Source organism: Mus caroli, unplaced genomic scaffold, assembly GCF_978045245.1.
Source record: "Mus caroli unplaced genomic scaffold, Mus_caroli_1 scaffold_4, whole genome shotgun sequence".
NCBI classification, from domain to species: domain Eukaryota; kingdom Metazoa; phylum Chordata; class Mammalia; order Rodentia; family Muridae; genus Mus; species Mus caroli.
In genome coordinates, this window is record NW_028227259.1 from 7,989,600 (window position 1) to 8,003,685 (window position 14,086).

The 14,086-nt window shown below is 42.7% G+C and overlaps 2 protein-coding genes across 2 annotated transcripts in view; both read left to right on the plus strand.

The window, feature by feature from the left end:
* The first annotated feature begins 505 nt into the window (after positions 1-505).
* The window catches only part of Slc26a5 (solute carrier family 26 member 5), a 67,716-nt gene continuing 54,135 nt past the window's right edge, over positions 506-14,086 (plus strand). The window contains exons 1-2 of the mRNA XM_021161868.2: positions 506-600; positions 4,120-4,228. The gene's annotated coding sequence lies outside the window, so the exon portion shown is untranslated. The remainder of the gene's footprint in view (positions 601-4,119; positions 4,229-14,086) is intronic.
* Positions 8,567-8,996, plus strand: LOC110293962 (large ribosomal subunit protein eL42-like). Its single transcript, XM_021161873.2, has one exon. It carries the CDS (start codon positions 8,592-8,594, stop codon positions 8,910-8,912), a length of 321 nt encoding a protein of 106 aa, XP_021017532.1. The 5' UTR covers positions 8,567-8,591; the 3' UTR covers positions 8,913-8,996.

The following is a 14,086-nucleotide window of genomic DNA, read 5'->3' on the forward strand; positions in this document are numbered from 1 at the left end:
TTGGCTGATGCCCGAGTAGCTAATGATTATACTTATTTCATTTACATAATACCAAACCACACTTTCTTTTTATTTATTTTTTTTAATTAGGTGTTTTCTTCATTTACATTTCAAATGCTATCCCAAAAGTCCCCCAGACCCTCCCCCCACCATACACACACTCCCCTACCCAACCCACTCCCACTTCTTGGCCCTGGCATTCCCCCCGTACTGAGGCATATAAACAAACCACACTTTCTATTGAATGTTCCTGCAGCCTCCCCAAAGAAAGCTATTCAAATTCTACACTGACAAACTCGCCAGCCACGACGGCATGAGAGCTGACTGTCAGCCCAGTCACCCGTGTCCTTGTAGATAACTGTACCCAAATCTAGTTTTCCCAGTGCATCTTAGAAAGTTCTAGGTGTTTGAGAGGACATCCGTGGAGACCAGGGAAGCCGGAATCCCGGGCTCCGAGGCGGGGCGGTCTCGAGTTACAGCTCCACCACCCACTGGGCCACCCGCACGCACCTCCTCCGAGAGCTCGCACCTGGACAGTGAAGTGGAGTTCACTGCAGCGGCGGCTCCGCCCAGCGCAGCCCCGGGCAGCGCTGGTGGCCGGTGAGTACGTGGGTGGGCGGGCGGCCAGGGTCCCGGGCTCTCTGGAGGGGACCTCCGGCCCACCAGACCCTGGGCTCTGACTGTCACCTCCTCTCCTATGGGTCTATCCCTCTGCCTGATTCTAGTTCTCTTCTCCTACTAATGACCTGACTGCCTGTATCCAGCATCCTGTTCCCACACCCTGTAGGGTAAGATTATCAAGAAGCTCTTTCATCCAACAAACTTCCCCAGACCCTTTTGCCCTCTCAGCTCGTTGGGGATGCTTTGATTGGAGGGACCTCTTGAGGTCTCTTTGATGTTCGCCTTGATTTCATCATTTCCAGTGTGCCCTGGGCTGGCCTTGTCCAGGGACCCTCTTAGCTCTAGCTTGTTTGCATCCACTCTCCTCTGCAGAGCATCTACTTCTAGTTTAGTCGGGTGGAGTCTGCTAGCACCTGGGTATTCTAGGTTCCTGGGTTCCAGGACTGGGCCCCCTGCTAAACACTCAATAAAGCATGAACTCTCTTTTCTACTTCACAATTAGTAAAGTGGATTGCTGTGCACTTTCGTGCCCTGAAATATGGTGTTAGTCTCTGGCCCAAAAATCCAATGCATCACCAAATCCCTTAGATGGCAGGTGCTCTTGTGTAGTGTTTCGGCAGTGTTTGTAGTTGGTAGAAGCCCTTAGTGTTCAACCAACTTTACTGGTGATAACTCTGCCTCCTTTAGCTTGCCCATGGGCCAATCTCTGCCCAGGACACAAGCTTGACTTTCTTGGTGAACTATCTTGCATGCTAAGATAGAAAAACTGCCAGGATCTGCTGGCCCTGGTCTGACATGAAGAGGGAAGGGGGAGATGCAGAACTATGAGGGACTTGTGATACCACTAGAACTAGAACTAACAATACTAATAATAGTAGTAATAATGTAAAGCCAACAACAACCAAAAATGGCAATTTGGGGGAAGATTCAGCTGTTTCCTATCTGAAAAGGAGAGTTGTATGCATTAGATATCAATGTATTCTCTACCAGGAGTGTCCAACGTTTGACATTAACACTTACTAATGTGTTGGGCTTTGCTCATTGCTATCATAGGATGCATGAGCCCCATGGCCCAAGGTACTGTAAGTTAAATGCACAGCAAGGCATGAAAATGGAGGCAAATCTAAGATATGCAATAGGAAGTCTAAGCATTTTTTTTAATAAAATAAAATTTGAATTTCTGGACTATGGAGAGTGCCGGGGACCAAAACTCAAGATCTAGCCCAAGCAAGCCCCCACACTGAACTGCAGCCCTGGCTAAAACGCACTTCCGCCAGCCCATACTTCTAACTATGGGAGCAGAGAATTGCCTTGTATCAGAATCCCTTAGCAAGGAGAGGAAATGAAAGTCAAACCAGTTTGCAACAGAAAGAAACTTAAGGGTAAAGAATTCCTAGGTAAGGCTGATATCTTAAGTGTACTGCTGGACAGCTTTCTGGTCTGTTACGTAACACCGGGAGCCCCAGTCTGTCGCACAGAACTGCCTTTTTCTCTCCTTAACTACTCTGAAACTAGACAGAATTACATGGTCCTCATTAATTTATGAGTGATACCAGAAGAATCGGCTCAATCCAAGTACTTCAGTGTCCTCTGTGCATAGACACTTTGCTAAGAGCTGAAGGATGAAGACTGCAACCTCCCCTTAGCTGAATGGAAAAATGTAGATGCAAGTTTGCCCAGCGAATTTGATTGACAGTCCAAGTCAATTTTCAGCTCATTTGCAATGCCTTCTGGATATTCTAATGTATCTTTGTAATAACTTCTGCCCTTGCACATGTCAATGGTCCCAAAGAAAACAGTTTTCTAGGACATACTCTGGTGTTTGCATTGCCATCAAGACAGTTGACATCAATAGGCCACATGAGGAAATTATGCCCTTCCTTTGATTGGCTTTGCTTGGCTTTGCTTGGCTTTGCTTTCTTTCTGACGAGTGAACTCTTGAAACAAAGTCAAAATGGATGCAATTAATCTTTCAGGGTCTCTACACTATATTTTTGTCTAAGTTCTGATTTCATGGAATGTTTTCTTTTATTTTTTTGAGTCTCGGTTTCACGTAGCCCGGACTGGTTTCCGACTACATAGCCAAGGATCACCTGCTCATACGTCCCAAATACTAGGATGACAGGGGTATGCCACCATCATCAGCACATGCAGCTTTGGAGATCAAATCAGGAGATTCCTGTATGCTAAGCAAGCACTCTATTGAGCTATGTTCTCTGTAAACACCAGAGTCACCCTTGAAAGCCAGTGGTGACAAACCTTTCTCAAAGTCTAACGATGCTCAGGATTTCATCTCTAAGAAACTGTGTGCATTCAAAGTGTGGCATACCTTCCAGAAAACTCCTGGTGTCCAAGTTATGGAACATCAGAGAGCAAATAGATAGAGGGGAACAGACATGAAGCCAGGATGTAGATAAGCAATCTGAATGGATGTACTATCAAATAGAACAACCTAGCCTCTTGAGGATGTCTTTTATGAATGAGGTGTACCAACTGTATCATTTGTGAGATTTAAAAGACTCATACATTTTGTAATTAAGCAAGAACACTTTTTAGGTTAAAATCATCCCACATTCACCAAATCTCATGTACCCCAGACTAGCCTTGAATTCACTATGTAACTGAGGCAGGCCTTAAATTCATTATCCTGCCACCCCCAATCCCTGTGCACTGCGAGTATGCACCACCACAACCAACTCTCATTTTTCTATTTTTCTTGCTCTCCTTGAGGATAAAAAAATACTCCCTAAAAGGTTTGTTCCCAGCACTAATGCTCCATTTGAGAGAACCGTTTCTTACACACAGTTCTGTCCTGATGAATATCAGAATGACTGAGTAGCCTGCTAGTTCAAGCCTATAATCCTAGCTACTCTGGAAGATGAGACACAACTATCACAAGTTTGAGGCTAACCTGGACAATTTAGGAGACCCTGGCTTAAAATAACTAATGGGAACTAGAGATGTTCTTCTTTAACCAGTATAAAGCTCTGAGTTTGATACACAATAACATGCACACACCACACACACACACACACACACACACACACACTGAACCTTGTCTCTCAAACACCCTCACAGTTTGTCTTTAAGAAAAATATTCATTTTAGGTTTTTTTTTATATATCATGTAAGTATCATATGCCATATAAACCACTGTGATAACAGTAACTATGTCTTGGAAGGGAATGGGTTAATTATGAGTGTCAAGAGCTGATGAGATTGTGCAGTGGGTAAAGGTGTTTGCCCCAGGCCTGCAAGCCAGATTTGATCCCTGGGACTCATGTGGTAAAAAAAGAGAATCAACTTCCTGGGGTTCCATCTGACTTCCAGGTATATACTATGGTATAAATCACACACACACACACACACACACACACACAAATAATAATGTTTTAAGAAAAGCATGGAGGGAAAAAGAGTACAAAATATTCTCGGTATGATTTTCTTTATAGAACAAACCAGAAAATACAGGTTGATTTTTCTGTCCTTCTTCGTGTAGGGAAGGGCGTATCATCCCTTTTCCAGCCCTCGGCAGTTTACTGCGGCCCTGTACCTGGAGTTCTGGCTGGGTGGTCATCTCCTGCCCTTGTGCTGTACGCTGGATCTAGGTGAGTAAAAGTCCTCTTGGGAATACATACCTTTGAGCAGGTCAGATAGGTAGCAAAGGGTCGTGCCTGAACCAAAGAAATCCTTACATTTTCTGTAGGCCAGGACCACACACTGCGATTTGGAAGGAAGGTTTTAACCTAGATCTGGATCAGGCTAATTAGTTTTAGATCCCTCAGCTTTGACTTAAGCCTATTCTTAATGGCAAGTATGTGGCCATGGGTCAATGCTGGCATCACCTGGGTAGAAGTCAGTGGATGACTTCTACCATGGCTTTAATCCACTAAGTAGGTGTGTGCACTTAGTAAGTCACAAATCTGTGTGTAACAGTAGGACAGTACAGGACCAGTGGCTCTCAACCACGTATGGAGATTTCTACTGTGCTTGTATTACCTAGCATTCTACCTTAAAATAAAAGCATTAGTTTTAAAGCAAATATTTTTAGCTCATTGGCTTGGTAACCCAGATATCTCTAGTTTTGAAAAGTTTCTTGAAGAAAGACTAGTGTTCGGTCAAAATAGATTACCAAGAACTGACCTGAGACCCTGTCCTTGTGGACAGAAACAAAGCCCTCAAAACTTCCCTCATACACAGCCAGCAGCAGCCCCACGCTCACCAAAGGCTCACATGATGCACACGCATCTCTCAGCAGTGGTCCAGGCCGGGCTTCAGTGTATCCAGGCACAGGACTGTGCTGTGCCTCCTCTCTACTCCCACAATGCTTTGCTGCGTTCTCAGCTTCCCATCTCCTTTGATGGGTGAAACTCTCGCCTATCTGTGTTGATCAGCTGTTCTGAAAGGCCCCAGGAGATGATAGCATCTCTTCTCTGGGTATCCATGCCAGTGTTTAATAGCCTCTTGAAACTGCCGAGAAGTCCTCAGCAATTGTGTGGTGGGGAAGGACGGTGTCAGCAAGGAATAAAGATGATCTCTCGCCTCGAGGGTAGCTGAAATGTGAGTTTCTGTGTCCAGGCTCAGATAAAAAGTGATCCTCACACCTTTCTCAAGTAGCCAGAGACGATTGAATTTCTGGACCAGGGCAGGAAAACAAGAGCATGTTGCTAACCTTGCTTAGTGCTGGGGACCTGATCTTCTTGCCATTACATTGTCATTTCTATCATTCTCATTCCTGAAAAATTATCCTTTGATTTAGAGATAACTTATGACAATGTGACTCTTTATCTTCATTTTCTTTACTCCTGTCTTTATATCCTAAATTACCTATAATACAAAAAAAAAGTGTAGATAGTAAACTGTCAGGTTAGTACAAGAATTAAAGACTTGAGCTGAGTTGAGGAAGAAAGAGGTGGTGAGCGAGTGGCAAGGAGCCATATTTAATTTCTTCCCCCCACCCCACCCCACCCCCCTTTGGTTCATCCTACAGATTCCCATCCCACCTGTGTTGGTAAAAATGTGCCTCTGACTCAGGATCCTTTGTGTTCTTTGTGGGCTTCCATACAGCGTATGGAGCAGCAGCTCCATGGGTGACCTGGTGACCTAGATTCACCTGATCTGACCCAGATGACCAATCCCAGGGTCTTAGTTAATTCTCGAAAATGTCTTGAGCTAGAGGATTCTGAGACCAGAAACCTAAGACCCACAGGACCTGTTCTCCTCCACCCTTCCAGCCACCATTAAAGACAACTCCAATACTGGACTCATTTGGTAAGCTTATTGCTAATCATAAGATGTCACACTTTTGAGCATAAGCTGTGCCACTATTTCATCAATGATTCTTTACCAACTGCTTACAGTGAATCAAGGGTCAAACAAAGGCACTAGAAAGATGGATTTATCACCATAACTTTATTGGAAACCCCATGATTATTAACCTCAAGGGTGCATTCATAAGGTTCTGTAAAGCATTTGTCCTCCGGTATACTGAATGAGTATAGATTGTACAAAGTTTGTCTTGCTCCTTAAGATTATCTTTACTTTACATTTTAATTTTTTATTCAAAATAATGAAATGCTGTAAAACGTTAGAAATGACAAAATTTTTCTCTACTACTCCCTGTTTGTCACTAATGACAAGGTCTCCTTCCCTTTGAAGAGTAATATTCCATTGTGTGGCACACAGTATTTCCTTTGTCCATTCATCTGTTCATGGACGCCAGGTCTTGCCTCTTATGATTAGTACTAAAATGACACGATCCATGTGGCTTTGGGAAACCTTGTCAGTAGAATTATTAGAGTATATGATGATTCTTATCTATAGTTTTTTGGGGGAGGGCTCTATTCTGCTCCCTAAAATGGCCCAACTTACTTTCCCACCAACAATATACAAGATTTCCCTGGTCTTTGTACCCTCACCAATACCTGTTCCCTTCGTCCCTGCTTTCCTCTGAAAGTCATCTAACAGGTGAAAGGTGACTGACTCAGTCGGGTGGCTCACCTACATCCCGACTGTCAACCTGCTTTATCATGAAATCTTGGCATCCTTGGTAGTCTCTGTATGTTACTCCTGAATTTAATGTCAAATGCTTGAAGACTCCTGCATTTGCAGAATTCTGTAAAAGGAAAGCAGAAACATCTGTTGTTCCTGCCCTGACCCTTAACACCTGTCATCGTGTAACTAGTCAACAGTTTCTACTATGGAAAAGCTAGGTAAAGACTAAGGTAAAGAAAAAGAGCACAGCACATCACCCCCTGCCATTTAACGCAAACACTTATCCGTCTTCTCTATATGTGTACATAGTCCATGATAAAGAGCACATTTGATGCATTTTAGCATACACCTGCTCAGATTGCAAAATAGGCAGTAATAAATCAAAAGCTAAGGTAAGAGAGCAAACAAGAGCATTTGTTTTTCTCTCTCCCAGAACTTCATTTAAATGGCTGCAAAATTATGCACAAAGGGAAATCTTTGAAGAGAATGATGTAGGGAAGTGTTTGAAAGGAGGTTAGTGACCAAACAGAACCAAGAACTAGTGTCAGCGGTTGGGAGGACTGGGGCAGAACAGTGTCCTCTGGACATGACTGTACCAATTCACTCAGGAACTCACAGCAGCTGTTCTTGGCTGGACAAGATCAGCCAGTCAGCGTTCCAGCATGAGTCAGGAGAGGTGATGACTCTAGTGCTAGCTAAAGGAAAGCACGGGCTTCTGGAAGGCCAAGCACGTGCCATTGGGTGGTCCCATACATCACATGAATAATAAGCATAAATTGGACAACGTGAAGTATAAAAGAGATAGATAGATGACAGATAGACAGATAGATAGACAGACACACAGACAAACAGATTCACTAGAGCACACAAGGGAAAAGAATACAACATCAGAAGGAGGATTGGGTGTAGGGTGGATCCAACAGAAATAAGAGGGAAGAGTATGGGATGAATATGGTCAAAATATATCGTATGCAGGTACAAAAATCTCAAAGACTACAGATATTATATTTTTTAAAAGAATTAAAGGACAACCACAAGATTCTCAAAGAAAACACACACACACAAAGAAAATGTAAGCACAGACCCTTCAGAGATGAAAACATGCATGAATGGGGATGTCTGAAAGCAATGTATTAAAGTTCTTGTGAGTTAGTTGTAGTGAACTCCAGTTTCTCATGAGGGTGTGAACCCTACAGGGAACAACCGGCCCTCAGTATTCATGGAGATTGTATCTGGTACCCTCCTTAGTTGCCAAAACCCACAGGTGCCCAAGTTGTAAAATGTAAGTATTTGTATACAAGCAACACACATCCTCCCGTGCACCTCAAGTAGTTATCTGGAAATTATTTATAATATATAATACAATGTTATTTAGAAAGTCGTTTGGGGAAGGTGATAAGGAAGAGGTCAGCCTACTCAGGGCACAGTTGTCATCCACATCTTCTCTATCTGTTGTTGGTTGGATCTGTTGAACATAGGATGCACAAATACAGGGAGTCAAACACATTAAACTTCTGTGTCTGATGCTCAAAAGAAGGGAAAGCCTGCCCTGAAGACTGGCTCTTGCATCCTTACTCTAACATGAAACTAGCTGCCCACAAGGTCCACTCTGTGCACAAAGCCTTCTCGTCTCTATTTTTGGGAGTGAAAAGTCTAATTCTAGAGTATGTATAGACCAGACAGTGGAGGAGGGAAAAAAAAGTTTATGAAATCCTTAACTTGTAAAGAAAATGTAGAATCAAGAAGAATCTGATGGGGCTGGAGAGATGGCTCAGTGGTTAAGAGCACTGACTGTTCTTCCAAAGGTCCTGAGTTCAAATCCCAGCAACCACATGGTGGCTCACAACCATTTGCAATGAGAGCTGAAGCCCTCTTCTAGGATGTCTGAAGACAGCTACAGTGTACTTACATATAATAAATAAATAAATCTTTAAAAGAAAGAAGAGCTCTTTCCGAGCTGCTAGCGCTCCTGCGAACATGGTGAACGTGCCTAAAACCCGCCGGACATTCTGCAAGAAATGTGGGAAGCACCAACCCCACAAGGTGACACAGTACAAGAAGGGCAAGGATTCTTTGTATGCCCAGGGAAAGCGGCATTATGACAGGAAACAGAGTGGCTATGGTGGGCAGACTAAGCCTATTTTCCGCAAAAAGGCTAAAACTACAAAGAAGATTGTGCTGAGACTGGAGTGTGTTGAGCCCAACTGCAGATCTAAGAGGATGCTGGCTATTAAGAGATGCAAGCATTTTGAATTGGGAGGCGACAAGAAGAGAAAGGGCCAAGTGATCCAGTTCTAAGCAGATTTTGTTATGAAGACAATAAAATCTTGACCTTTCAGTCCCTTTGATTGCAGTTGTTTCTTTGGGAGGGAATAAATTAAAAGCTTTCAGAAATTAAAAAAAAATAAAAAATAAAAGAAAGAAGAAGAAGGAGAAGGAGATGGAGAAGGAGAGGCGGAAGAGGAAGACCCTGACATATAATGAAGCAAGAAAAAGAAACAACAAAAGATATCATGCTATTGCCAGAGGGAAGAGAATTCAAGGGAAAGAAAATATTTTTTTTTTAAAATCTGGGTACCATTAGAACAATTAAAAATATATTTCTTACAAAAAACAAAAACAGAATATTATTAAGAAGAAACTAAAAAATAAAGCAAAAATATTACAACAAATTTGTACATATTAATAAAATTACACTTTATTACCCCTGCTCAACATAGCAAGACCCCATCTAGTAGTATAGGAGTAGTAGCAGTACTGATAATAATAATAAATATTTCTTAGCCTAAAAAGTAGTTTTTAAAAGTTCTTACATTGCTATTTATTTTGTATGTGTATGTGTGTGCACATACATGCGGGTCATGGCTCCTGCGGTTTAATCTGCAGGAGTTTATCCCCTCTTTTTACCATGTGGGTTCCAGCCCTGGACCTTGGGCTTAGCAGCAGATGCCTTTACCATCTCTACCATCTCTCCAACCAAATAAAAAAATCAAATCTCTCAAATTGTAGCAAAGAGATGAAGAATACACCAAGAATATGCAAGAATGAGGCTAAAAAGAAAACAACTCAGTCAATCTACTAGAATTTCAAAAGGAGAAAACAAATCAAGGGGAAGAAATTGACTAAGAGATTACAGGGGAAAAAAATCCTATAGTAAAATAGACTCAACAGGTTGTACGTAGATAGATAGATGGATAGATAGATAGATAAATAGATAGACAGATAAATAGACAGGCTGATTGCCTCTTTTCCTTTATTGTAATTATCAGTTTCAGAGGGCGTGGAACACATCCAAGGGGATGAATGAAGGAAATGGAAGAGGAGGTGATGATATAACTATTTTTTTCTTAGCGTTTTAATGTAAACAGGGGTCTATCAAATGACTGGTTACCCAGAGATAAAAAGTTTCAACGTCAGGGGCATAGACTCTTGGAGCTTTCTCACAGGAAAGCCAAACTTGTCTACTGAAGACTGGCAGAGAGCCTCTCAGGAATGGATTGGGTCCTGTGTGATCGATTCTTTCAGTTTTGTTGGGGAGCAAGATTTCGTACCTAGAAATCTATTGCCAGGAAAATCATCACTGGTATCTAAAGTTGAAGCGAAGATATCTTCAGGCATTCAAAGGCACAGACCATCTACTTCCAGCAGCACTTCCTGAAACAGTTGCCTGAGGACGTGTTCCACCAAAATCAGAGCTAAAGTACAGAGGAAGATGTGGAGTTAAAAATGGCAGAACTAACCCCCAAATACAATGAATGTGTCCTATGATGACATTGTTTCTCAGGCTCAGGTGTTGGGCACCATGGCACATACCAGGAATCCCACTACTCAAGAGACTGGAACAAGAGGATTTAATTCAAACTCCGCTTGAGCAGAATAAGCAGACCCTACCTCAAAATCAAAACAATAAACACCAGGCTTAGAAAAATTACAGCAGGTAGCTTATAGCATATCCACTAACACAGTCAAGTTATGAATCTATCAACTTACTTATTAATGCATTGATTAATTCAGTACTGTAAATCCCAGTGCTTGGATCTGCCATCTGAGAGTCAACACAAGAGTCTTTGCTAGAGGAAATGCTTGACAGCTACATCACAACAATCAGTGAGGCCTCCAGAACCCTGGCAGGGAAGACACAGTCCAGGGATGCTTCCAAACTGTAAGCACAGAGGAACACCCAGAGAACCACTCTCCCTCTCATTTCAGATGTGTTCACAATGTGAAAAACCAGTCAACTCTAAGGGAATATCAGCTAAGAAAGTAGTCATAAGAAAAGTTAAAAATAATCTCTCAGGATGCAGAGGCAGGAGGTTCTCTGTGAGTTTGAAACCAGCCTGGTCTACATAGTGAGTTCTAGGATAGCCAAAGCGAGAGAGAGAGAGAGAGAGAGAGAGAGAGAGAGAGAGAGAGAGAGAGAGAGAGAGACTGTCTCAAAAAACTGGGGAGAGGGGGAGAGGAGGACGAGTAGGGAAGGAAGGGAAGGAAGGAAGGAAGGAAGGAAGGAAGGAAGGAAGGAAGGAAGGAAGGAAGGAAGGAAGGAAGGAAGGATGAAAGGGAAAAGGAAAGAGAAGCTAAAACATTGGAAAGGCAACAAGTAGAGTGGGGCCTGTCTCTGTCTTTGTTCCCTGCCATTGGATCCCCATCCTGCTACCTGACCTGCCTGGTTGGGCCTAGGTGAGGATGTGCCTTGGAGGACTAGATGTCCCAGGGAGGAGTGGTACCCAAGGGGATGGTTCCCTTCTCTGAGGAGAAGGGGAGGGGGCAATGGAAGGAGGGACTTGTAAGGGCAAGACTGGGAATGGGGGAGGGGGGCTGTGATCAGGATGCAAAATGAATTTAAAAAAACAAATTGTTGGGGGGAAACTGGAAAGGCTGGTGGCGTAGTAGTATATAGCTTTAACTCCATCCCTCAAAAGACTATTAAGAGTTCAAGGCCAGCCTCAGATACACAACAATACAAAGGGTTAAGGATATAGGTGTTTTGTCATAGCTCTTGTCTAAGATGTGTGAAGCCCTGGGGTTCATACCCAGCACGACATAAAACCGATATAGTGGAGCACACCTGTGTTCCCAGCACTTGACAGGTAGAGGCAAGATCATAAGTTGTAGGCCCTCCTCAGATGCACAGTGAGTTCAAGGCTACACTGGGCTACAGAGACCTTGCCTCACAAGGGAAAAAAAAAATGAAAATACAAGAACAAGATGATAAACATGTTACAAATATTGAATAAATAAAGAACAAGATGATAAACATGTTACAAATATTGAATAAATAAAAAAGCAAGAGAGGGCCAGACATGAGGCACACCCCTTTAATCCCAGCACTTTGGAAGAAGAAGCAGGAGAATCTCTGTAAATTCAAGGCCAGCCTGATCTGTATTATGGGTTCTAGGATAACCACGGCTACATAGAGAAACCTTGTCTTTAAAAAAAATAGATAGATAGATAGATAGATAGATAGATAGATAGAATAACAAGGAGGGAAATCAGATAATATGAAAATTAAATAAGCCTATTTCAAAAAGGTACAATAATGAAATATGGACATTAATTTAAAATATTTAAACTTCATTATTACATTGGGGTGCTAGGGGCATGTATGCCACAGCACATCTACAGATCGGAGAACAACTTAGTGAAATCGGTTCTTCCCTTCTGCTGTGAGTCTAGAGTCAAACTCAGGCAAATACCCTCACCCACTAAGCCATCATACGTGCTGGCCCTAAGCTGTTTTAATTAATCCACTATTTAAATAACATAGCCACAAATAGTGGAGCAAGTGCTGAATCTGAGAAAACTAGAATCAAATCAATGACATCAAAAGCTGGAAAGCTGAAAGGTGCAAAGGTACGTGGTGACAGACTGGAGAGATGGTTCACTGGGATAGAACACGCTCTTTGCAAGAAGGAAGACCTGACTTTCAATCCCCAGCACCCACATCAACACGCTGGGCGTGCCTGCAGCCTCAGCATTAGGAGTCAGAGACAGGTGGAACCAGAGAGCTCACTGGTCAGCCAGCCCAGTGAAAATGGAGGGGCTTGTGGTTCAGTGAGAGACTCTGCCTCAAGGCAATAAGGTGGGAAGCAATAGAAGACACCCAGTGTCCTGCTTTGGCCCGCTACATGTATGCACATGTGCTTGTTCACACACACACAGATAGATATCACATATACACACAAAAGAACTAGACACACTGATGCAAGATGCTTCAACAAATGTCTAATAGAAACTCCAGAAGAGAGACTAGGAAGAAAGAACTGACCTAGTTGGTTATATAGGTAAATAGACCAAACATAGAGATATAACTTAATGAAAATATGGGTTCATAAACACATTTGAAAATTCATTTTTCATGATGAGCAGTCATAGGTAAAGTCTAAATTTGATAAGCTTTAAATATATACAATTTTACTGCTTAGAGCAATGGTTCTTGATTCTAGAGTTTTTTTTTTTTCTGAAATGAAGTCTCACTGTATTGTCTGGGCTAGCCTCCAATTCCTAGGCTCAAGGGATCTTCTGCTACCCCTCCCAACTAACTGGAACTACAGATACACACCACCATATCCAGCCATCCAGCTATGTGGAAATCAGTCATAGTGGTTGGGTGAGTGCTAAGATGTAATATCAAGAATAGAGCTTGGGAGGTGTCGTATCTCAGCTGGAAGAGTGCTTGCCTAGCAGGAATGAAGCCCTGAATTTGGTTCTCTAGCACCACATAAGCTAGGCATCATCTCCTGGGGGTGGAGTGAGGCAGAGGCATAAGGATACAAAATTCTAGGTCATCCTTGTTATAGAGTGAGGTTGAAGCTAACCTGGGCTACAATCTATCATCCAGAAGAAAAGAGAAAGAGAAAAACCTAAACACACAGCACAACCTCACCAAATTCCACCCTACATTACCAAAAACAAACGTGCCAGAGACTGGTCTGGAAGGAGGGCTAGTGAAGCCAGTTACTTGGGAAGCTGGGGTAGGAAGATTAACAGTTCAAGGCCAGCCTGGGCAATATAGTTAGACCTGGCCTCAAAATAAACAGCAAAATAAAAGTCATGTACAAAGCCCAAGATTCAAGCCCCAATACAACAAATAACAATAAAAAGAAGCTAATTAATAATCATAATCATAGTCACTTAAGGGACTAGAACCACAGCTGAGGGTGTAGTCGCTTGCCTTTTTATCCTGTGCTCCTTCACGAGGCATCCAGCTTTATCCAGTCTATGCTATGGTGACCAAATGTTATTATTTCAGTGGGGAAACACCTGGGCTAACCAGTAGTCTCCCTCCTTCCATTGTCACTTGGAGAATTTTTTTTAATAGAATAGAGTTTATTTAGGGCATGGGGAGGGGAGTTAAGAAAGTAGTAGAGGCAGAGAAAGGCAGAGAGAAGGAGAGAATAGAGAAGTAGGGGCCGCCATGGCCATGTGGAGAGAGGGGGAATGGGGAGAGAGGTAAGAGGCAAGAGGCAAGAGCA